The sequence below is a fragment of the Lonchura striata genome, chromosome 2 (genome assembly GCF_050655825.1).
Source record: "Lonchura striata isolate lonStrDom1 chromosome 2, ASM5065582v1, whole genome shotgun sequence".
NCBI lineage: Eukaryota > Metazoa > Chordata > Aves > Passeriformes > Estrildidae > Lonchura > Lonchura striata.
Genome location: NC_140704.1, coordinates 122,690,190 through 122,714,460, shown reverse-complemented (window position 1 = coordinate 122,714,460; position 24,271 = coordinate 122,690,190). Strand labels below are relative to the sequence as shown.

Sequence of the window (24,271 nt, the reverse complement as noted above, 5' to 3'; positions counted from 1 at the left end):
CGATGGACTGTGGGCGCTCGGCGGCGAGCAGCGAGCCGCCCCGCGGCGCGGAGCGCGGCTCGCGGCCGCCGTCCCGCGCCGGCGGCGCTCCCTGCGCGCCCGCGGCGGCCGAGCCGCGCCCCGCCGCCGCTCCGGGCCGCCCCGCCGCCAACAACGCCGCCCGGGAGCGCAGCCGCGTCCAGACCCTGCGCCACGCCTTCCTGGAGCTGCAGAAGACCCTGCCCTCGGTGCCGCCCGACACCAAGCTCTCCAAGCTGGACGTGCTCCTCCTGGCCACCACCTACATCGCGCACCTCACCCGCAGCCTTCAGGATGAGGAGGAGTCACCGGGAGAGGGTTTGGGCGCGCTCCGCGGGGACGGATACCTCCACCCTGTCAAGGTAGGGGAGATGAGCAGCAGCCGCCCCTTCTGTCGGTGAGTGAGCACACCGGCCTTAGACACGTAGCTAAACTAAAGATTTCATGTTCCTGTACCTTGCCTAGAGGCATTACGTGGAAATTCCGGCTGAACTAACCGCTGTGCCTAGGTCTTAGGGGTCTGATGGAAATATCTTGGAGCTTTGTTCCTCCAGCTGCAGGGACTTTGCACCAAAATACCAAATCTCCTGTAGATCCAAACCTGGTTTTTGGAAGTGAAGGTCAGCACCACAGGAGTCCTTGCATCTTCTTGGTCCCTGTGTGGAAACCTTGGTGATCCTCATGGATGCACTGGATCCTGCTGTGAGCGGTGTATGTGGTGAGGTGCCACTGTCCCACAGCGATGATCAGCCACGCTGGGCCTGCTTTGGTTCTGCTGCCCAGGCATCCCCGTGCCGACAGTGCTGTTAATTACCAGACATGTGTTAATTACTGCCATGAAAGTGCGCTTCTAAAACGTTTCTCTGGTTGGTTTATACACTTCCCTTTGTCAAAAAAAAAACCCCATCACAGTGAGGCAGAAGGGATGAGAAAGGGGAACTGCTCTTGGAGAGGACCGGACTGGAAACTGTTTCCAAATGCAGTGCTCACTACTGACTGATGGGGCTCAGGCACCGCGGGGTGTTTTCTTTGGCTCTGCTCACCCGGAGTGAGTTACAGCACTGGGGTGTTTTCTTTTCTTCTTTTTTTTCTTTATTTTTTTTTTAAATTTATTTTAAGAGCCTGAATTCAGAATGATTTAATTAAGATTAATTTGTGAATTAATCTCTAATTTCTAAAAAGTGCCTAATTCACAGAGAGTTCCTTGTTCACAATGTTGCTTGCTGTATTTTACAGCATGATGTGAACATAGGCTTCTGAGGCCATTTAAATGATTAGTAGACTCACAAAGAAAGCAAAACCTCTATATCAATTAGAAGATGGCTATAATTTAAGTGAAAAAGCGCTGTGATGTATTTCAAAATAAGTTCAAAATAGCTTCTGTTAGTTCCCTCAGTCAGAGTGAAAGGACACAGGTCTCTTATGGTATTTTTTATCAGCTGCCAACTACTACTGGCAGAAAAATACTCTTGAATAGTTATTACAGCAGTTAAATTATGCAGCTGCCCATTTCCCAGGCTACTGGGAGACAGTAATACTAGATTCACTTAAGCAATTATTTTTTTATGAATATATTTGATGAATGTGTCACAATCAAATCTTAGTATGTGCTTCAAAAACCCCAAAATGCAGGGTATGAGACAACCTTTAGAGATAAAGTCTTTAACTAAACTGATGGATTAAGTTTAGTAAGTAAATGGAAATAGTGAGGAAAGTTAAATATTCAAGTACAGTTGTGTGTACACTGGATGAAAAATAGGGTTAATGACTTTAAACTTGGATGGTTTATTGGTGACAAACTCTTAACATCACACTTGAAAATACTGAATGAGATCGTTCAGTCTTTCTAAGTGAGAATATGCTGCTGCTTTAGGTCTTTGAACAGAAGAGCTGAGATTTATCTGCAGTATTATTAAGTGCCCCTTACCCACAGGAAAGGTGCCAGTCTGTTCCCAAAAGAGTTTAAAAGACCTGCATTCTTTTGGAACAACATGCTGGCTGAATGTCAGGTATTTTTGCATCCAGTGTATGTGACAAGTTGTCTCTTCAAGCATCCACCTCTCTAATAGTGACCTTAGCACAGCAAATGGAGCTGGATTCTCCCTCCCAAGTTCTGGGTGCCTGGCTGCAGCCACCTGCACCACAGGGCTGCTCACAGTCAAAACCTGCTGGGGTCAGAAACTCAAGCTGTCAGAATAAATCTTTAACACCAAAAGTAACCGATGATTCCAAAAATCAGTGAGTGTAAAGATGACCTGTGTCATCTGAAATAGCTGGAGCTCACAAGAACAAGATGCTGAGAGTGCTGAAGACTGCCAAGGTGCAATTACATTAAATTCCCTTAGACTCACAGGTTTCTGCAATAGCCCCTGTGGTGTTGTGGGGCCCAGCCAGCAGGGACAGGTGTGCACATGGGGCAATCCCTGCAGGTGCAGGTGTATCCCTGTAGCATTCCTGGTGCCTTGAGAAGGAATTCTTTGTTTTATTCTACTAACAGAACATCTACAACACAAACTGAGCTAGGCAGCCTGATGCTGTCTGCTGGGGCACAGCAGGGTTGAGAGCTCTGCCTCATGATTAATTACCAAAGCAAATATCCAGGCTGAGTTCCAAGCAAGCTCCAAACATTTTCCAGCAAATGACAAAACAGGAACTTGTTTGGTGATAACAACAGTTTCCTATTTTCTTGTACAGTGATTCTATCAACTCTTTGCTGAGAACTGCAGTTGGAGTGCAAAGATCCCGGGTGTCTCAGTGCTGTGCTTGTTTCCTCTCTTGCAGAAGTGGCCCATGCGTTCCAGGCTGTACATTGGAGCCACGGGGCAGTTTCTGACCCACTCGGCACAAGGAGACAGCGCAAACCATGGGGAAACATCAACATCGTCAGAGATCTAACCTCCCTTCTTGCTTTTAAAAAAATGGTTATTTATTACATCTTAGATAAATATATATTTAAGTTAAAAACAGTATCTACAGACAAACTGTAATTCCTGAAATGCTGTTTGTAGAGGAGAAGGAATTGATTCTTAAATGTAATTCATACCTCATTAAGTTAACGTGATACGTCATTGGTTTCTACCACTGCTGCGATCTGAATGAGGGAGAGAGGGAGGTGGTGACTGCAGCCAGAACCAATCCAAGCAGCAGCCAGCAAAGAGCTGCCAGCAGGGTTAAGTATCCTTGTCCTCTCTGGGACAAGCCCTGTAAGAAAAGTGAGGAGAAGTTACGTGCTAATGGCCAAGTACACGGTGAAACAGGCTTGGGTGAAAAGAGAAGGGCAAGGCTAAAAATAGCAATTGTAATCCCACATAGACTTTCTCCACTGCTAAAAGCCGATGGCAGAAATCCCCTCAGGCAGAAATCCCCTCACTGCAGCTGTCAGGTCAGGGCTCCAGCCATCGATAGTCCTACACGCTTGTAGTTATTGCTGGGAATAGGGATGCATGCTCATGGAGTAAAAATGTGCTGCAAGACCTGTCCCTCCTGCACAGAGTGCTGTAATTTGGTCACTGCTTGTACCCACGCGCAGGACTGCCCTGCATGTTACAGGCTTGCTCCCCTGGCACAACCATGTGTCTGCTCACCACACCACGGATCATTTCATTTAAGGATGTTGGAGCAGGTGAACCCAAAGTGTTGGCTTCTTCACTTAAACATCTGTATTTAGGCAAGAAAAGTTGAAACTAAATGCACAAATGTCATCCTTTCTATCTGTCTGTAAAACACTGTTGATCTCATATGGTTTGTTATTGCTGAGGTAAATGTTCTATTAAATATTATTCAGTGAATATTATATACTTTGAGTTGCAAAATCTGTTATCAGATTCTCATTGTACACAATAATATTGTGCATTTATAGATGCTGTTTTCTTTCTGAAAGCTTCATGGTTTAAATTTAAAAATTGTATTTAGAAAAAACAAAAATATTAGCCAGAACAACTTTCATAAAAACAGTACAGTAAAATCTGGAGCTCTCAACTGCCCCTGCAGCATTCTGAGCTTTCAACAAGATAATATACCTGGAATTCAGTATTCAAGGACAGGGAAAAAAAAAAGATTCCTCAGTGTTTTTAAAAGGCTTATTCCTTTAAATGACATTGAAAGATTCTGACTGCTTAACCAAGAAGCAGAGGGTTAGCTGGACATCAGGAAGAATTTATTCAAAGAAAGTGCTGTAAAGCATTGGAATGGGCTGCCCTAGGAGGTGGTGGAGCTGCAGGTGCTGGAGTCACCATTCCTGGAGCTGTTCAAGGAAAGACAGGATGTGCCACTTAGTACGGTGATCAAATTGACAAGGTGGTGATCAGTCAAAGGTGATCAGTAGTCTTTTCCAACCTAGTTGATTTTGTAAGAATGAAAAATGCTTAGCAATAAGGGTTAAAAACATGGAAAGTTATGAATGGAAGGCACAGAGAAGACATATCAGACTCAAGCAAGCTGCAAGATCTGTATCAGTTTCTCATTGTACATCATAATAAGCTGAATTTATAGACATTGTCTCCTTTCTGAAGACTTTAAATTTTAAAATTACAGTTAGGAAAAAAGGAAAACAAAGATACTACAAAGAACTACTTTTGTTTAAAAAGTATGGTAAAATCTGGAGCTCTCCACAACCCCTGCAGTATTTACAACTAAATATTTACAATGCTCTGCAGGCAGCCAGAGAATCAGAGCAGGAAGCACTGTAGTTACTTACTGTAGCCCCGTCCCTAAGACTTTTCCAGCATTTGATGGAATTATTACAGGCCCGTAAGAACATGCAAAATTACAACAGCAGTTTTTTAGTTAAGAAGAGTGCCCCACATTTATGAGTGAGGATTTTTTCTCCCCTTGAGACAGATTATTCTGCATCAAAAGTATGCCTTTCCTTCCGGAAGACACCAGCTTAGGCAACACTCTCCCTTCGAGCAGGGCAAGAGCTTTTATCTTCTAGAAATTTACACAGCAAGATAACAACAGATCCTCTGAACCTGCTGGCTTCAAACCTGATGTTTGGTTCCAGAGCTGTTCCTTCCTAAACTGAAGGAACAGTTCATACCTTTGTATACTGAAACACAAGAGTTTGGCGTTTAACACTAGGAATATGCACGTGCCTAGGGATACAGCTGAAAAATGTTTATAACGCTGCCATCAAAAGCTGGCATTCTTCATAGAGGTCTCGGCAAACTTCGGTCGCTGCCCTCGCAGCTTTTCCCTCGGAAGGATGGGAGGTGAACTGCCCGCGGCCACAGCAGAGGCGGCTCGGGGCCCTCCGGGCTGCCCGCAGCTGGAACTCGCGGACACGGATCCCACCCTCAGCATTCCCTTACATCCCACCGCCACCATTCCCTCACATCCCAATCCCGCGCCGCCTCCCCCGGTCCCTGTGCGCGCGCAGCCGGAAGGCGCCGCGCCCGCCCCGCCCCGGCGCGCCGCGTGTTTAGCGGGATCCCGGCGGGAGAGCGCCCTTTCCGTGGGGGACGGAACCGAGCGGCCGAGCCTGCCCGCCTCCGGCCGGCGTGCGTGCCTCGGTGGGTGGGATGGATGTGGCGGGACCCGGCCCGTGCCTGCGGGGGCTCCCTGTGGCGGAGGATCCCGGTGCTGATCCGTGCCTTGGGAGCCGTCCCGCCGTGCCCTGGCCTCGGGCGTGGGAGCGGCAGCAGCGGCCGCCCAGCCTGATGAGCACAGATTGAAAGAGGGGAATTTGGGTATTGGAGGCGGCTCTTGGCGGTGAGGGTGGCGAGGCCGCTGGAACAGGAAGGTTGTGAGAGCCCGAGGCCATGGTGGCGAGTGGAGCCGGGCTGGTAAGGCCTTGGGCAGCCTGGGTCTGATGGGCGGTGTCCCTGGCCGTGGCAGGAAAGGGGGTGGGACTGGATGTTCGCTAGGGTCCGTTCCGGTCCTTTAACCCGCGGTTCCGTGATCCCGCCGTGGGGATCGCAGCGATCCGTGTGATCCGCCAGCCGCCCGCCGTGTTCCTTGGAGCAGGTCCTGCCTGGCGGTGCTCGTCCGAACAGTCCAGTGATTTCTGCCCTTTGCAGAGGAATTGGAAATGCTCCTGGGTGGTTAATGTGAGAAATCCCGACGTGGCAGGTCAAAGCAATGGCTGTAACCTCAGGAATTGCAGGGATGGTTTCAGATGCTTTTCTAAGCAGCCAAAGCTGTCACTTGAAAGAGGAGTGATTGTCACGGTGCCGTAGCCGTGCCTGTGTTTCCCCTGGCGCTGGGGTGGCGCAGTTCAGGCTGACACTCCAGCCACACAGGCTGCCCAGGAGAGCCGTGCCGTGGGAGACCGAGATGGAGCTAATTACTGTGTGCCACGCGGTGGTTCCTTCCAGCTGTCTCCTGGCTCATCAGGTTTTGAAAGGAATGACAGATTGGACATTCAGAGACACTTGGTTTTGCTGACAGATCGTTTTCATCAGCAAATACCTGTCATAATTCAAAAGATAAATTATCTTTATTTTCCTTTTGGGAATTGGGCAAGGGTTGTGAGGTGACCCAGACTATGTCCTTTATAGGCACAGATCCTTACTGGTGGGGTCTGGCAGGGACAGGGCCCCAGGAGTATCAGCAGCCTCTGGGATAATTCTCTATTGCATTACAGACTGTGCTGTGAATGATGACCTCAGTTCAACTGGTGGTAAAACATCACTGAGTTCCCCAGAGTGCCACAAGTGAACTGGGGTTTAAGGCTGTACCCTGCCTCTCCCCAGCCTGGCTGGTCATTAGGAGCACTGTACTTGTCCTGCAATTAGTCATCTCTCACACGGGAGGTCATGCCTCTGCTTAACCTTGATCGTGGCTGATGGTCTATGCCAGGTAATTGCAAAGAGAGCATGAGGTTTGTGTTTCTTGGACTGGCTTGCTGTTCCCAAAGAAGTGTTAATGCTTTCTGTTACTGGCTCAGCAGTGGAGCTCTCTGAATCAAATATCTTCTTTTCATTGTTTTAGGCAGAAAGTGAAGCTCAAGATGAGTTTGCTCCTGGCTTTGGGAATCCTCAGTCTGGACTCTGCCATGCCTTGCAAGCAGAAAGATGCCACGTGAATTCTGGAGCTGCAGAAGTACGTATTTCTTACTGTACTTAAAAGATGTTGAGGGAAGCATCATGAAATCCAGATCAAGAGTTCTGAAGCGTTTAATGGCTTGCAAAGTCCCTTACAGATTGAAGAAGGAGAAATTTGATTGTATGTGGGGTTAAGAGATTGTCCATAATACACATGTCCATACATGTGTATTATGGCAGCTATAAAATCTCCTAAGACTTGCTCCTCAGAACAAAGCAGGTGCAATCCAAGAATCCCAAAGGAGTGAAAAGGGAGAGACTTACCAGAGAACCTAGTTTTTAACTGGGGAAAAATTACTTCTGATTCGAATTCATGGATGTTAGCTGATAAGGAGAGAATTAAGTGAACAACAGTATGTTCAGATCACAGTCCATGCTGGCACTTAACTGCATCAGTCTTGGAATATATTCCAAAGGGAATGGTGACTGTGGTAGTGAAGTTTACCTCTAGAAAGATACTTGGCACCTGGGATTTGAATGTAAGAGAGCTTTTGGGGCATTTTTGTGCCCAAACTGCTGTTTTTCTCTTGTTCTTGGTTGTACTCATTCTGTTCTGTGCTTAACAGTTAAAATGGAGGCTCTGCTTCAGCTTATGGAAGTACAGCTCTTGGGACAAACTTAACCAATTGCCTTGTATTTAGTACCTGGAAAAAGCAGTCTTAAATAGGCAGGAAACTGCTGGCATCGTGATGATAACTCTTTGCCGTTTACCCAACTGAATGTTGTGATGAACAGTGTTGTATATCTGATGTGCCAGCTAATCAGTAGGTTTTTCCAGTTTGCTTTGCTCCTGTAATTTCTGATTTTAGATCTTTTTTTCCAAGGTTCTGTGACATCAGATGACCACCTCCACTGTCTTCCAGTGTGTGTGCACACTTGTGTGTGTGCACAAAGGGCCAAGAGGAGAGTCTACTCACTTCTAGAAGTGTGGGTTTTTAAGGAGGTCAGTTGCTTTTTTTACTGTCACAGTGCTCAGGTTCCTGCAGGTTGTACTGCCATCCAGGGAAAGCCTGTACTGGCCATGTTGGCTACCAGCCTTTCCTTGTAGTACTGCTACAAGTCTTCCAATTTTCAAGAGCTCATGGGAGAAACTGGAAAGATGCAAGGATAAAATGTTGTGCTCTTTCTGCAGAAAACCCCTTAATATCACTTCTCAAAAAAAAGTGATTTAGAAAGGAATGCTATTTCAGTCTACACTTAAAGAGTAATTTTTCTGGCATAATGATGAGACCTTTGCCGTTTACCCATCTGAAATGTGTCTTGATGTGTATCTTTAGATCTGAAATGCCAGAGAGGGTAATATGTTTGTATAACTAATTAAGGGTACAGGAAACTAACTCATTATTGTTACTGTTCTTAGCTTGAAAACAGAAGCCTGGAATGTGGAGCTCTAATGCACTTGGAAATGCTTCTGTTACCATTCCTGCTCGTCAGAAATACTGCTTGGTTCCATCGTATGGCAGGGGAGTGGCTGTTCACCGAAAATGAATAATCCTGGAATGAAGTTCGGGATAGTGTGTCACTCTAGAAAGAGAAGTGGCCTTCTGGGCAGTCTTAGAACTTATATGAATTTTTGAGTGTATGAAATAAATGGATCAAAAGTGAATAAAACAAAGATTAAAACGTGGGAGAATTTGTGTTGTCTAAATGAGTGTTTACAGTGTTAGCAGTAGGTATGAATAAAATCTTGAATTTCTGTTTTCAGTAACTTATTTTTTTGTTCAGACTATGGGAGCAGTATCACTCTGATCCTGCTGGATGATGTCCTGGGTAGGACTAACACAAGCCATAATTATTCAGCTTGTGCAGATTTGACAGGAAGTCTGGACAATTTTACTGCAGCTTTTTTATTTAAGGTGTATCTCTTGGATGCAAGGCTTGCTGAGGATTGTGCCTAGTGCTGTATCCTTACTATGAAGATGAAACAGGAAAGCCCATAGCTAGGGAAGCATAGGGTGCTCCAAACACCTCATCTCCTACCAAATATTCTTCATTTGTTTTTACAGTGAGGTAGAGCTGAACTCATTGAGCTACCTGCCTACCAGGTAATTTACCTAATTAGCACTCTACTATCCCCTGCAGTCTATATAAAATAATGTGGAAACACTCGCTTTTGCAGGTTGGGGTGCTTTGATGGGTTTCTTTTGTGGTTTGTTTTGCATGCTTGTTTAGGTTTTGGTTTCAGGAGCATCTGGCATCCCTGTCTAATCTCATGTTGCTGTACATGTTGCTCGTGTAAAAAAGACACAGGACATGAAGCAGTATGATAATACTTTTATACATTTCAAAATCCATACACCGTGAGTAAGTGAAGACTGTTGACTTGAACAATGAAGAGTTAATGTTCTTACAACTCGTTAACCCTTTGGATGGGTGATAAATATGGAAAGAAGCAGTAAGCAAAACTGCAAAATTCAGGTAGCTGAAATGAAACATTCTGAACTGGTGGTGTAATTTTTACTTGTAGTCTTATTAAAAATCTTGAATCCTAAATTACTCCTAGCCGAGCTGTGAATGGAGAGTGGTAGCCAGGAAGAGAAGTTCTCGGGGCTATATTCTGAAGCCATGGCTTTCCACGATGAAGACCTCCCTGGTGCCTTCAAATAACTCACAAAACCTGTAATTCAAGTCCTGTCAGCTGTGCTTTATTCCTTGGTAAAACATCAACGAACTGTCTTCTAAGTTTTTAGTAATTTTGTATTTATAACTGTAGGCTCTCAAAAAGCCAAAGCCCCAGGCTTTACTTAGAGTGGAATTTTTACTCTTCATTAGTGTTAATGTGAATTCCTGGGCTATAGGCAGTAATAAATTTCAGCAGTTGATGGTGACACTGCATGAGGTAAATATCTCTCTCTTGCAGGCAGTTTTCATCACTGAGGTCAAATGGAAACACAGGATTTGGTGCTACACATAGTACAGATGTGCCTAGGCAAAGAAGAAATTAAGCTGTAAGACTTAGTATTTGCCAGTACTTTGAGGGGAAAAAAGAACTGTGATGCAAATTGCTTAGTAATGCAATCCTAGATGATAATTCTTACCTCGCTTCCAAATCTGTGCGTGAACAAATACGACTGATGCTTAATAAACAAAAAAAGTGCAATGTTTCTGGTTTTCCCAGGGAGAGAAATCTGTCCTTAGTTTAACCTGAGCCAGTGTTAGAAAAGCAATGCCTTAAATAAACCAGTATGGAGGACGGACTTGTTGCTGGCCTATGGCCTTGTTACATACAGCACTGAGACAAACTGACAGACTTCTTCAGTGCCAGTCTTTAACAGTGGATGTTCTGGATTTTGATTTAATATTACCTGCTACTGCAATCAATGGATGTAGAATTTTTTCAGACTGACAAAATGCGACAGTGATGCACCCAAGCCTAAGGAACTGTTGTGCATTATTTACCATGTTTTAGGGTCAGCGATGACTCGAGTAACAAGACTGCAATCACTGCATCTTCCTCAAGTACTCTCTGTCTTAAACTGAGCTTGGCATGAGCTTTGGCCAGTGAAATCCTAAGAGATCAATATAAGTATGTCAGAAATAAAAAGTAACTGCAGGTGTGAATGCAATGTGCTGTATCAATCACTTGTGTAAATGAAAAGTTAACACTGCGGTGGTTTTTTCCCTACTTCAGCTGTGCAGTTCCACTTAGCACTGACAAAATATATATTGTGTATGAACATTTTTTGTGCTAAAAAGTGGAACTTGGCATGTTATCCATTGATTTTTTTTTTTGCTCCCACAATAAAGCTGTACATATTTAAATCCCTTTTTCTTTTTTTCTAGATAGCTTTAATAATGATACATGTTTTGTATCATTAAAGCTGGGGTTTTTAGTTTTCTTTTGCCTGGCAAAGTTGTTTAGCAGTGTCAATGTATTAAAAAAATGGCATTCATAAATAGTAAGTACGATTATTTATGCTTGAACTTTTCAAAATGTGAGTCTTATGTAGCTTTTTATTGAACAAGTTCTTGAGCAGATGAGCACAATTTCTCTTTGAAAATGGAAAGTAGGACATACAGAATTTTTAGTGCAGAGGCTGATAATGATGATCCATGAATGGAATCTCTTCTCACCCTGCGACTTGCAAGATAATAGCCCTGAATGAGACTTTCTGCTTCTGAACTCAGTTCAGCATGAAGATTCCTAGCAAACAAAATAAACTAGAGAGAGGGCATACATTTTAAATATTTAACAGGAAAATAAGGAATTGACCTTTTCTCACATGTTTTAATATACCAGTGGCATAATAATACAGGCTAGACAATATATTCTACCAATAGCTTTACTAGTAAAGACAGTTGTCGCCATTTGGCTATAGTGAATAAGAAAAATATGAAGGATAATAATAAGAATACATCTTGGATAGTAAACAAAATTATACAATGGTTTGGGTTGGAAGGGACCTTAAAGGCTATCCCGTTCCATATTTACTCCAATGGGACACTTTCCACCAGACCGGGTTGCTCAGAGCCCTGTCCAGCCTAACCTTGAACACTTCCAAGGGGGAGTCGTCTGTTAGTTATGCTACAGATACTGACAATTCAACTAGAATGGAATATTAACTTCTACTACTGGTTGTAAACTTTTTAGTCAAAAATAGATATTGGAGATCTGTTCTCATATGAATATTAACTTAGTATGTTTTCCAGAAACACGATCAAACTGTATTTATTATACTGACCCTTTTCAAGATCTGAAGCTGCTTTTGTCAGTGATCCTAATAGTGCTAGTGGAAATATGGTGGGGGGGAGGGCAGACAGTGAGTATTAAAAGTAAGCAGACAGCAGAGAGAACTTTCTGATGCCAAAACCCAGTATGATATTCACAAATATAATGCATTTCTAATTTATTGTGTATAATTTGTTACCTCCTCGTAATCCTGTGTTCTGAACTGCTGTGAGACTTTGTACAGTGTGGCTTCAGGATTAATGGCTTTTTTCAAGGTATGATGTACAACAGGGGAAGAGAGGCGACAGGAAGGAAACTCATTGTAGATCAAGAGCCCAAAACCATCTACAAGGTTAACTGGAATCAAACTCACATCCTAAAGAAAAGACCCATAGAAAGAAAACATCTACTTTATTTTGGGGTTTTGACTTATAGAAGCATCACGGTGTTTTATATCTGAAATATCCTATATCCACTTACACTGCAAGATTATCTAATGAATTACCTGTACTACTTGGTAAAATGTTGTTTGAATGACACCTACTTTTTTGGGAAAGCTATCTCATTTTAGCAGATACTTGATTTAAAGCTATTTAAGTTGTGACTTTCTGGGAACTACTAACAAGTTTTATTGTTTTCATTATTTTATTGGTGGAAATAAACACCAGTGACAGCTATAGCACAGTTCCTGTCATAACAAGGCATGTGCTTTACCATCTGTCCAATTAGAAAGTTCTCCTTTTGTATATGTTTCTTTGAGGAAGAGTCCACATCTACAAAGGACCAAAAGTTGGTCTGAACTGAAACCGTAACTTGTTGGTCAGCCTCTTCTCCATACTTCTTCCCAGGAATAAATACTGTTGTTGTTCTGCTCTCTAGCACTAGGATAAGACAAAATTAATCAGTTACGTGATGGATTTAGTTTAGCTATAAATTCTAGTCCCACACACATTCTGAAATCAGTCATGATTATGAGTTTGCTGAATTGTTATGATTAATGAATGTCTGTAATGTAGCAGATTTAAATTTACAGGACCTTGGCTTTTTTGTCTTTGTGTTTTACACGGACGCATTAAAAACAGCATACAGATTTTTGCAGCATTTGAGGGCTATAAGCTGGGGAACAAACCTAGCCTTGATATTGCATATTTTATTAGTTCTGTACCCTCAAATGTTAGGAGGTGGGAGATTACCAGACTGTAGAAGTTCAAGTTTATCCTTTTTATATGAACTTAAGTCTCCTATATAACAGATGCCACCCTTGGCTAGCACAGCACTGCAGGCTTGAATACTGGCACTTCCAGTTCCATGTTTATCTTTGGACACAGAAGGAAAAATGTCACTGGAAGGTGGGTGTCGTATGCCACGAGGCAGAAGACATAAACTGTAATTCAGAAGCCTGGAGGATTAAATAATGCTGTCAGTCACAAATTTTTAAATTATTACCTTCTAAAAAAACTTAGTAAGTATTAAGACTAACTTAGAAACAACAACAATAAAAAAAACTTAGAGTGAAACTAGCATCAAAACTAATTGTTTCAATGCAAAAGGTTCTAGCCTGCTTTCCAACAGCTGTCATCAAGACACTGTTTCTTATACATTCTCATAATTTTGCCCCACATAGTTAACTCCTCTTTCTATTCTACAGAAACTTTTCCAGTGATTTAAAAGTTTAGAGGATTAGTAATTCTGGCCATTTGGGAAAAATGAAAAGGCTGCAACTTGCAAGCTCTGCTTTCCTGAGTTACACACTCCAATTCTTTTGGAAAAAGAAGGTATAAAAATACTTTTCATCCCCTGTACTATGTTCTTTGGCACAGAGAGATTGCAGATTGTCTGTCTGGTTCCACAATCAAAGGCTCTTAATGATTTTAAGATGTCAGAGCATGGTTTACCCCACTATTATGACCTGGAAGAAAATTACTAAGTAAAATTATTAAACAGGGTATTGCAGCAGTGGAAATATTTAGGAAATGCTTACTTCAACAGGCTGCTGACAGTGAATACTGTGCACATGCAAGATAGCATAAATTACAATATCAAATCATGATTTACAGTGTGCAACTGTTTTAATATTAACCAGATGTTTTGATTCTTAAAACACAACTGCTGTTTGTCTTAAGAAATCCTAATCTTAACCTATGAAAAAAAGAAATTTTGCCGTTCACATTTTTAAAAATTTGAACTAATTTCTACAACTAAATTTTAAAAAGGTCAGAGTTTTGGTATTTTTTTCACAACAAAAAATATTAGTGAATTGGTTGAATAACTTCCAGATGAAGAGAAAATTCATACCCCTTACAGAGATCTTAAGTTATGGAAGGAGAAGTAACTTTGCTTGAATTAATGTAAATCTGAGCATATTGTACTTTACTGCAGTGTATGTAAAATTATGTTAACAGTTTGTTGTTGCATGAATAGGTAAATACATAAAGTGCATAGTGAAAAATATTTAAAGGCAACAACAACAACCAGATTTATGATCTATGTGCAAAGATGCATGTGAATTCTGATACCTTATTGAATGGTTTTTATGAAAAAGAGATAAAAATGTAAGGATCTATTTATACACTGCTTAATTATACACAAGGCTGATAGCTGGGAATCAGTGATGAAAGGGCTTGCACTGACACAAGGTTTGAAAAGTTGAGCTTTTTTTTTTTTTTTTGTTACCAGCTCTGGAACAGCCTTCAGTTTTGATTTTAGAAGAATGAGCTTTTATCTGAGCTCTGCAAAACAGTGCTAGTGTTAAATTCTTACCGTAATCTTACGAGAGTTTTTGTAGGTTTTATGATTAATGAAGTTCTGATCTAGAGTTATCATGTGAAAGAAACAAAAATGTCCAAGAGATAAAAACTGAGTATTTAATTAAGCTGAAGCCTTATGTATTCTTTTAAAACAAAGTCTCTAGCTTTTCATGTAAGACCAATCCTATTATCTTTAAAAAGACTAGATTTTAAATTCTAATTTATGTGAAAAAAAGGAATCTCTTTACCTGTCAATTACTAGTGTGTCACTTGTCATAATCAAGAGATCCAGATAATCTGCATTTTCTTTTTCACATGTCTGTACTAGACTCAGCAATATTGCAAGTTTAAGAGTATTGTAAGTGCCTGGTGGAACAACTTGAGATGCAAAGATGTTTGCCAGGACAGCAGTGAACCTCCAGCATGAACTTGAAGTCAGTGAGAGCAGATACTTAAAATTGTCACTGACAAAAGAAGGACCTAATGGAAACAAAGTACAGGTGAACAAACACATTAAAGAAGCTTATGTAGGTAAGTTAGAACAAATAACCATTGGAGTCTTCATACAAAAACTTACCAAGAACAAATATATCTCTGTATTAAGAACAAATTCAGAATGTAAGCATCTGACACTGTTAATTTTACTTCTAGAAAGGTAGCAGACATGATCTGCTAAAATTTCATGGAATAAGAAAGGAAAACCAAACTGAAATCTCAGGCTCATTTTATATTATTACAAAGTACTTTCCAATAGATAGGAGAAGATGGAAAGAGAAGTTGAAGAACTACCAAATAATTAGGGAGTTTGTCAATGCATGGAAAGCAGGCAAAAGCAGATATTCTCAAATAACAGCAAGTACACATTTCAGACTGTAAGGAAAGTCCCTGAGTGGTTTTGTAATCTGGACCTCTAGATAATAAAAAACTACCAATTCTCAAGATTTTTTTTCTAGGAGGTTTTCTAGGGTTTAAGTCAATTTTTAATGGAACTTTCTTACCATTTGGTTTATAGAGCTGTACACTATTGACTTCTATACACGCAGTCACTTGTAAGCCATTTTGTACACAAGCTGGAATTCCTATAATCCTGTAGTGGTTTCCTATTGACATTTTATTGGCCAGTTCATCTGCAAATAACAAAAAACTAAGTACATGGGGGCAAAGCTACAGATACGTTAGGGCATAAAAACAGTTTTAAAGACATGGTCAGAAAACTTCTACACATTCTGAATGTTTGATTTTATGATTTAACACTGGCAGAAAACAGCTGGAAGCCAGATTGATAATGGGTTAGAATAAAATGAAACATACAATTTTAATTATTTACTTCAAAAGATAAGGAAGGCACACCAGGTTAGGGAAAATAGATTTCATGATAAAGAAAACGGACAATGCATTTAGTCTTGCAATGAAAAGAAAAAGGATAGTTTTTTGCAAATATATTTCCTACTCTGAAGTTTGTGGCATCACCATTATCAGTCACTGTCCTATAAAATATCAGAGAAAAAACCCAACACAATAAAGAGGAGATACAAACTACAGAGATTTCAAAAATAGCTTTGTGAATTTTTATATTTTTGTGCACATTAGAAAACCAAATCCCATTTATTTTTTGAAGATGCGAATGTGATCCAACCAAATCTCAATCTCAGCCTGAGAAACACTGTATCTCAGGCTGATCACTAGAGCCAGCTGAAATTTACTGCATGCAACTCTCAGTATCTTGACCATAGATTGTTCTACAAATTTTTATAATTTTAGTACTACTAGTTCTTTATATTTAGTTTTCAATAAATGAACCATATAATTCCCTTGACTTTTGGAATGGATGAGGATTTTTTTGTTTCTTGTCTCTGTGTTTGTTTAGGGTATTTTTAAGAACTAATGGAAGTACATTGCTGAGCTGTGATTTTAGTTAGATATTAACATTAGAAACCATTTAATATTTGCAGTGGATGGCAGTGGTAGTAGAACCCAAAAATCCTGATGGAATGTGAAAAATAGCTAGATTGAGGAAGGATGTTAAATAAACATGAAGTTAATACAGAACACCATGACCAAAGGAAGTAGAAAGGGGGAAAAACCAAGCAACAGTTAGAATAAGACACTGCCGAGCTGGCCAGGGATTTTAATTAAATGGACGTGTAAAAGTGACACAAAAAATTTGCTGTGTACACTGCAATCACCTGTGCACAATGCTTTGTCACCTAGCTACTTTTTATAAAATTAATGGGGAAGTATAAAAAGAACTGCAATATAAATAATGACTTTCACCATTTTAACACAAAAAAAAAGGGGGGGATTATTAATAGATCAATTCTAAAACATTTTTGACAGAACTCCAAAGTTCAGCTTACCTCTCAAGAACAATGTAAATGCCTGAATCCTAAAATGTGATTTATCAATGGAATATCCTTTCAAAGCATTCAGAATTTTAGCATCAATCATTTCAACTATTTGTTTATCTTTCAAAACAAAGGCAAAGAAAAAGGTTAATTTTCTTGAAAACATCTTTTATTAAAAGATTGGTTTTAAGTGGGCTTTTTCCACTTAAATATTTTGTTTACTTATTGTGTAATAGAAGTAGGGAACTACCAGATCTAAAGGTAAGATTACATAGATCCTACCACCAAGTACTCTAAATTTCATGTCTTCCTGAAGTGGTGAAGAACACAAGCTACACACAAAATCAGTCCTCACTGTAGCAGACTCTGTAGCTCCAGGACAATGCACTCTGATGCACCTAAACCCTAAAAAAAGCAATATTTTACCAACCATTTAAAAGGAGGGCATAGCTCTAGTTTTAATTTTCCCATGGAGAACAGAAGCAATTAAATACTGGACAGTGAAATTCTAAAGTTATTATGTGTTTCTTCAGATGAGCCTCCCTTACATATGCCACTAAAATAATCCATCTAATTTATTATGTCTGGCCACGAGATGGCAGAGTTTCCCACTGCACATTCCCTAAATGAACGGCTTGGCCGGGCTTTGAGGAGTGAGCCACCGCGGCTTCTGCTTGGCATGGGAATGACATGGGATAGGGATAGTCACTATTAGAGGTACGTGTCCTCGTAAAGATGTCTGTATGGCTTAATCTGCAGTCTCCAAACTTCGGGATTTTGCATCTCTTTTATAACTGTTCAGTCTCTTACAGAAGAAGGAAGAAAACAGCCTTAAAAGTACTTAGGGCATCTCTCTGCAAGGGTACAAGGAGTTCAGTAATACTATTCAAAGTAGCAGTTCCACAGAAGTCAACTACTCATCAAATAATCACTTGTTCTATGCTAGAAGCTTTTGCCATCTGCATGTTCTGTGGCATTTCTTTATAGACAGAAGGAGTTTCCAAGGAAACAGGTATGTTACTAGTTTAGCTTAGAGATATTGTCATTTAAGATATTTAAGTTATTTAGAATATTAAATATATTCAAGTTATGCAGTTAAGTTTTCTCCTATAAACTATTTCTTCTATTAACTTCTTCGGCATTAAGACAAGGGATTGCTGGCATAGCTGTTCTTCCAAAACATTTAATAATGCTGAGCAAGTCCACACCTTTCAATTAACAAAAATCCTGCTATGTCCATTACAAAAATCTATGCATAATGAAACTATATAGGAAAATATCTTTGTTAGACTAGGCTTTTAATGTCTTATTACCAAATTTATTTAAAAGCTTTTGAAATAGTACTGATTAATTTTATATTTTTACTACCTTCAGAGAATGGGCAGGTTTCCTCAGTACAAAGAAATCTTGCTCCTTGTGTGTATTTTGTTACAGTTCCCATTGCAATCACTATCCCTTCAGACATATAAAATCTTTGAGACGTGTAATTAAAGGGATACGCAGAAAGACTCAGAACATAACTTGGTAAAGGTGGCAAATGTGTTGGTTTCAGCAATATACTGATCTAACAAGAGACACAATAGCATTAATATAAAAACATATTTTTTTATTTAAAACTGCTTAACTTTTCATGGACAAACAATGTGATACATAACTGTTAAAAAGTTTCAGAAACACATTAAGAGTAACTGGGTTTCCTATTAATTAATCTCACAATTGCAATGTGGTAGGGTGAGACTTCCAGCTATTTTTAATTATAAATAATACTGCAACCAAAGGGAAAATGAAAACTAAATACAACAATATTTGTTAATATTTCACTATACTTAGAAGATTCAAGATCTAAATGGAGAAAACCAGTGCAGACTATCTAAATGGAGAAAACCAGTGCAGACTCACCTGGGCTTCTGTCTGCAATTGTTCAATTAATGATAATGTCTTAATAGCTACAAAGCATACCTGTAATGGAAAAATAACTTCATTTAAGAAAGTAAAGTCTTATTAAAATTTAGATGATGCACTTTCTACTCATCTATTATACACTTACTGACTGAAAAATCTGTGCAGCTTGTAGGGGATTATGAAGAATATAGTTTCCAAGAGTTGCATCTAGTTCAGCAATGTCAGAAGGATTAATTGAAATAATGAAACGATAAACAGCGTAACTTTGTTTTGAGTCTGTAGGAGCAAAAAGTATTTTAAAATAATGGATTTGTTAACATTATGTATCAATTTAACAGACTATGTATTGAGTAATACCATTATATTTTTTGCAATCATGCACAAATTTCTGAAGGCCACCACTTCTGTCAAGGTAGACAAGGACAACTTCCCTCATTTTCTGTATTTCAGGACCCATCTTCCAAGATCTTTGCACATTCTATCCAACTGTGGGAATAAACCATGAAGAAATGATGGTAGCACTGTTACATGCTATAACAGGAATAATAAAGGTACATACTAACAAAGCCATACAAAATTAAAGGCACAAAACACAATTTTTAATAGGGATTTCCTGGCCCCCTCCCTCCCCCCTCAATGTCTTTGGGATTACTCCTGCACAGTAACTACTCCATCCCTTCAGGAAGAAGGGCTTAAAGGAATGTACACACATAGATCCACTGTATCTCCCTGGATCCTGCGTTACCCGGGCTGGACATGCAGGACACCACAGATGATCAGAAGGGATGAGCTATGGCCCTGCTCACTGTGCGCTGAGCAGCCAGCGCCCAATCTGCGGAAAATACAGCTAGACCAGGGTGTTCACCCCTGTCCCCACAGGCAGCTAATCCCACTCCAGGTGTGAGTCGGCACGAACACCCAGCATCTCCGCCTGGCTTCAGCTTCTTGCCACCGGCCCCCCTGCCTCACCAGCCGCTGCTCCCCCGGCCCGGCTGCCCTCAGCCCCGGGACGCCGCTCCCCGTGCCCGGGGTGGGGTGAAGGCCGCCCTGCACGGCCCGGCAGCGAGAGGGGCTCGGCAGCGAGAGGGGCCCGGCAGCGAGAGGGGCCCGGCAGCGAGAGGGGCTCCACAGCCAGAGGGGCTCGGCAGCGAGAGGGGCTCGGCAGCGAGAGGGGCTCGGCAGCGAAGGGGCTCCACAGCCAGAGGGGCCCGGCAGCGAGAGGGGCTCGGCAGCGAGAGGGGCTCCGCAGCGAGAGGGGCTCGGCAGCGAAGGGGCTCCACAGCCAGAGGGGCTCCGCAGCGAGAGGGGCTCGGCAGCGAGAGGGGCCCGGCAGCGAGAGGGGCTCGGCAGCGAGAGGGGCCCGGCAGCCAGAGGGGCTCCGCAGCGAGAGGGGCTCGGCAGCGAGAGGGGCTCCGCAGCGAGAGGGGCTCCGCAGCGAGAGGGGCTCGGCAGCGAGAGGGGCTCCGCAGCGAGAGGGGCTCGGCAGCGAGAGGGGCTCGGCAGCGAGAGGGGCTCGGCAGCGAGAGGGGCTCCACAGCGAGAGGGGCCCGGCAGCCAGAGGGGCCCGGCAGCGAGAGGGGCTCGGCAGCGAGAGGGGCTCCGCAGCGAGAGGGGCTCCGCAGCGAGAGGGGCCCGGCAGCCAGAGGGGCTCCACAGCGAGAGGGGCCCGGCAGCCAGAGGGGCTCGGCAGCGAGAGGGGCTCCGCAGCGAGAGGGGCTCCGCAGCGAGAGGGGCTCGGCAGCGAGAGGGGCTCGGCAGCGAGAGGGGCTCCGCAGCGAGAGGGGCTCCGCAGCGAGAGGGGCCCGGCAGCCAGAGGGGCTCCACAGCGAGAGGGGCCCGGCAGCCAGAGGGGCTCGGCAGCGAGAGGGGCTCGGCAGCGAGAGGGGCTCCGCAGCGAGAGGGGCCCGGCAGCCAGAGGGGCTCGGCAGCGAGAGGGGCTCCGCAGCGAGAGGGGCCCGGCAGCCAGAGGGGCTCCGCAGCGAGAGGGGCTCCACAGCGAGAGGGGCTCCACAGCGAGAGGGGCTCCACAGCGAAGGGGCCCGGCAGCGAGAGGGGCTCCGCAGCGAGAGGGGCCCGGCGGAGCGGCGCTCCCGGCACCGCCCCTCAGCCCCTCAGGCAGCGGCGCGGGGGCAGCGCCCGTGCCCAGTGCGAGTCCTCAGGGAAGGCAATTCCCAGCCCACGGCACACCCACAGCCGCCCCAGCCCCGCGACTGGCGCCTCGGCCCCACACAGTGCTGCCTTCAGCACGGGCAGGGCTCTGGGCACGGACGCTCTGTCAGCGTGCAAAGCACTGCGGCAACGTACTTGGCAGAACCATTTCTCTCATTAATACACATTGCATATTTCACTGTTGCCATTAGCTGGCAGGCACTTCCAAACTTAGCTGTCCGGGAGAACGCCTCTGAACTCTAATTGTGTCGTATTTTTACATGTTCACATTTTTACAACCACAGTGCATTTCAGTCCGTCCAATTTTGGTGCGGTCTCTCGTTCCCCTCCATGCCACAACAGCAGCACCGCTCCACAGCACCGCAGAAATGCCTGCTCCTCATGGGGTGCTTGGGCTCCCTCTCGGCAAGGGGAGCAACAATCAGACCCCTTCTACGACAGACAGGCAGAATAAAACCCCCTGCACTAATCACAAAAAGGCAAATTTTGCCTCCCTTTATTACTTATCAGCCAAAACAGGAAAGGAGTAGCACAGGTAGCTCCTGTGCAGGTCCACTCTCCTCTCTAGTTTCTAGCTTTACCAAGTGTTTCAGGTAGCACTTATATTCAGAGCTCAGCCCTGGGTGAAGCAGCCACAACACTCCAAATGCATGTCTTACTTTGGAAACCATCCTCATGGATGCACAGAGATGTGGAAACAAGAACACTGGGTACAGAAATACTACGATGCTTTATTGCTTGATGTACAGTCTGTTAACCTTTAGCTTAAAGAACTTGAGTACTTCAAGTCATGTGCTGAACACATTCACACTTTGCCAAAAAGGCAGACTCTGCCGAAGGAAAAAGCTTAATAAACAATTATTAAGCTGCTCTCCCAGAAATAACTTCAACTGTCACACTGTTTTTTTAAAGGAAAGAACCCCTGAATTCTGACACAAAAAACCTCTCATCCAGTCAGGCAGCTATGTATGAATGTCTTGGAATTCAAGACAAAAAATTTAAAGAGTGCTAGTTCCCACAACAATTTCTGAAATATTCCCTCTCCTTCCCATCCCTCTACAGCACTGTGCCTCCTTGCCACAAAGAGAAGATAGTTACAGTAGCCACATAATTACACAATAACTTCAGGAGCACACAGACTAAAAATTCAGTATGAGAATGGATACTTCCTTTCATACCACCAATTTATTTCCCAGTCCATTAGCAAGCCATGTTAAAAAAAAAATCAAAACCAGAACACAAAAAAAAACCAAACAAAAAACGAACCAACCAATCAACCAAACCAACACAAAAACTCAAAAACCAAAACAACCAACAATCCTCCGCCCTCAAACTAAAAACCTCAGGGCTGTTACTTCCCCATTATATTAATGCCCAGGAAACTATTCATGTAGTTGTTGGTTGTCCTGAACAGCTTTTTTCAACTCTTGCAGAAGAGAACTATGGAAAATGAGTGCCATGCCACCATTCTGCTCCTACAAATGATACAGTTCCTTCCTCCCCTGCCAATGTAAATTCTTACTTTTGACCCAATCACTCTTTCCAAAACCTCATGTAGCAGCTGCTAAGCATCACTTAACCACTATGTAGGACACTACTCTAGGACATACTCCTTATTTCCTTGAGGTAACCTTAAGGTAAGCAAGGAATCCTGTTTTACTTTCAGCTCTTCTAATGTTTTGATACAACATTTATTGTAAAAGAATTATGATTTGATACACTCTCTCCCCCTAGGTTCTTAATTCTTATCAGATCTTGACACAGTATAAAGTCTATTTATTTTAGCTGCTTATTTTGCCAAAAAAAAGGTGACTTAGATACTGAAATTTATGTAACATTCATTCAATTTACTTAAAATTGAATGAATGTTACATAAATGATGTATCAGTATCTTAGCAGATTTCTCTCAAATCAAGGCATTTAACTGCATCTATTTATGAATAAAAAACACTGAACATTTTTGGAGTAACAGACAAAAATAAGTTGTTATTTACAAGTAATATATATAATAAAACTACTACCATTATATGCCTTTTATACACTGTAACTGCAGTCAATTTTTGCAGTTTAAAAAAATTTCCTTAAACAGAAATTGTTCAGAATTATGTTTGTCCATACATGTGTATGTTATGAGAAATACAATAGCTTTCACATTCTTAATATTATCAGTGTAATTTACATTTTTCCCCCAATATCAAGTGAAGATTTAAAAATGGTGCAAACTGAAACACAAAGACAAGTAGCTATGAACACTGAAATACAATCAATTTGGAACATAAAAGTGTTTTAAACTACCAATATGTGAGAAAAATCCCTAATATTTGGCATGATCATCTCACCACCCACCCCTAAAATGTCAAAGCTAATTGACTTACTTTTAAAGTAACCATGATTATTGCATATTAGATCTTTGGAGAAGCAGAGCTTTAACCAAAAATATTTTTAATGTAGTTGAAATATAGACATACTTAGCTCAGGGAAGAAAGAAAAGTAGAACACGTAATACGTAATGTTATCAAATCAATCCAGTTAATTTGTTCTGTTCTTGCTTTGAGTAATCCCCCATACCTCAGATAATCCAGTTGAGTCAATGGGTACTTCAGCAAGTACAAGAGCAACAATCCAGTTTTATGTGATCAAGTTTTCCTTCTGCAGAAGTCCTTTAAGAATCTTGGTCCTTAACTTATTTAAGTGCTGACAGGTAAATTAACACATATTCCAAACTGGTAACAGGGAAAACATTTACCTTTTTTTAAACCAGAATATACAAAAGACAATTTGCATAGTTACAATTCAAGCACAAATTCACTGTAAATAAGTACAAAAGCATTTATAAATTTACTAAATTTGCTGCTGTTTTTGCCAACAAATTAGATAGGTATGAATGTAAACTCAAAGGGATTGAGGAGAACAGTCAGTATTTTTGCTTAAAAAATACATAGAGAATGCTTTTTAAAGGTTTTAAAAAATACTTTCTGCAGCAGGAACAAACAGTTCAAATCCTAAAGAAAGCCATCCAAAATGCCCAAATTCCTCCTGTACAGCAGAAAAAGTTTGTTCATAGGTTTCAAACCTATATACAAGATGAGGCACTATTTACGCTATTTTGGAATGTGTCCATAAGCCTAACATTTCAGTTCAACCCAAGACTTCCAAAACACTCTTCACTTCTAAGTTCCTAGGAAAATCCATCTTCAGAAGGTGGTGCATAAGAAAATCCAACAAATGCATCATCTGCCTCTAGGACACTGGCATTAACAATGTTGTAGTCAGAAGAAACACAAACTGAGTATGGGACCATTTCTTCTGTGAATACTGCATCAAAATTCCCAATATCGTCCGGTCCAACCTAGAAAACAGAAGGATCTGTCAGTCATC

The 24,271-nt window shown here is 42.0% G+C and overlaps 3 protein-coding genes across 7 annotated transcripts in view; 1 reads left to right on the top strand and 2 right to left on the bottom strand.

Annotated features, from left to right (window-relative positions):
* Positions 1-2: 2 nt before the first annotated feature.
* TCF24 (transcription factor 24) lies at positions 3-8,688 on the top strand. Its single transcript, XM_085561624.1, has 5 exons — positions 3-380; positions 2,800-5,528; positions 6,949-7,059; positions 7,886-8,004; positions 8,422-8,688. Exons 1-2 carry the CDS (start codon positions 3-5, stop codon positions 2,911-2,913), a joined length of 492 nt encoding a protein of 163 aa, XP_085417750.1. The 3' UTR covers positions 2,914-5,528; positions 6,949-7,059; positions 7,886-8,004; positions 8,422-8,688.
* Positions 1,101-19,855, bottom strand: MCMDC2 (minichromosome maintenance domain containing 2). The gene is made up of 14 exons (XM_021555720.4): positions 19,082-19,855; positions 18,870-19,000; positions 18,722-18,781; positions 18,191-18,386; positions 17,105-17,227; positions 16,835-16,942; positions 15,476-15,604; positions 14,726-14,957; positions 12,924-13,129; positions 12,445-12,611; positions 11,930-12,106; positions 11,080-11,222; positions 10,461-10,570; positions 1,101-9,986 (listed from the first exon to the last, which is right to left on the bottom strand). Exons 1-14 carry the CDS (start codon positions 19,179-19,181, stop codon positions 9,820-9,822), a joined length of 2,049 nt encoding a protein of 682 aa, XP_021411395.1. The 5' UTR covers positions 19,182-19,855; the 3' UTR covers positions 1,101-9,819.
* A 1,743-nt stretch (positions 19,856-21,598) lies between these two features.
* Positions 21,599-24,271, bottom strand: part of SGK3 (serum/glucocorticoid regulated kinase family member 3) — a 56,421-nt gene continuing 53,748 nt past the window's right edge. For all 5 annotated transcript variants that reach the window (XM_021555605.4, XM_021555601.4, XM_021555603.4 and 2 more), the window contains one exon: positions 21,599-24,242. In XM_021555605.4, the coding sequence (XP_021411280.1) occupies positions 24,072-24,242 (171 nt within the window). In that variant the 3' untranslated portion in view covers positions 21,599-24,071. The remainder of the gene's footprint in view (positions 24,243-24,271) is intronic.

Bases quoted from the DNA above. Each gene is read 5' to 3' on its own strand.
- MCMDC2 (XM_021555720.4), bottom strand. From the start codon at position 19,181: ATGGGTCCTGAAATACAGAAAATGAGGGAAGTTGTCCTTGTCTACCTT. The intron at 12,107-12,444 runs GTAAAGCACATG...TCTTTTCTTTAG, and splicing joins ACTTTCTAATTGGACAGATG to GATGTGAGTTTGATTCCAGT. The intron at 9,987-10,460 runs GTAAATAATGCA...TTCTTTGCCTAG, and splicing joins ATCGCTGACCCTAAAACATG to GCACATCTGTACTATGTGTA.
- TCF24 (XM_085561624.1), top strand. From the start codon at position 3: ATGGACTGTGGGCGCTCGGCGGCGAGCAGCGAGCCGCCCCGCGGCGCG. The intron at 381-2,799 runs GTAGGGGAGATG...CCTCTCTTGCAG, and splicing joins GATACCTCCACCCTGTCAAG to AAGTGGCCCATGCGTTCCAG.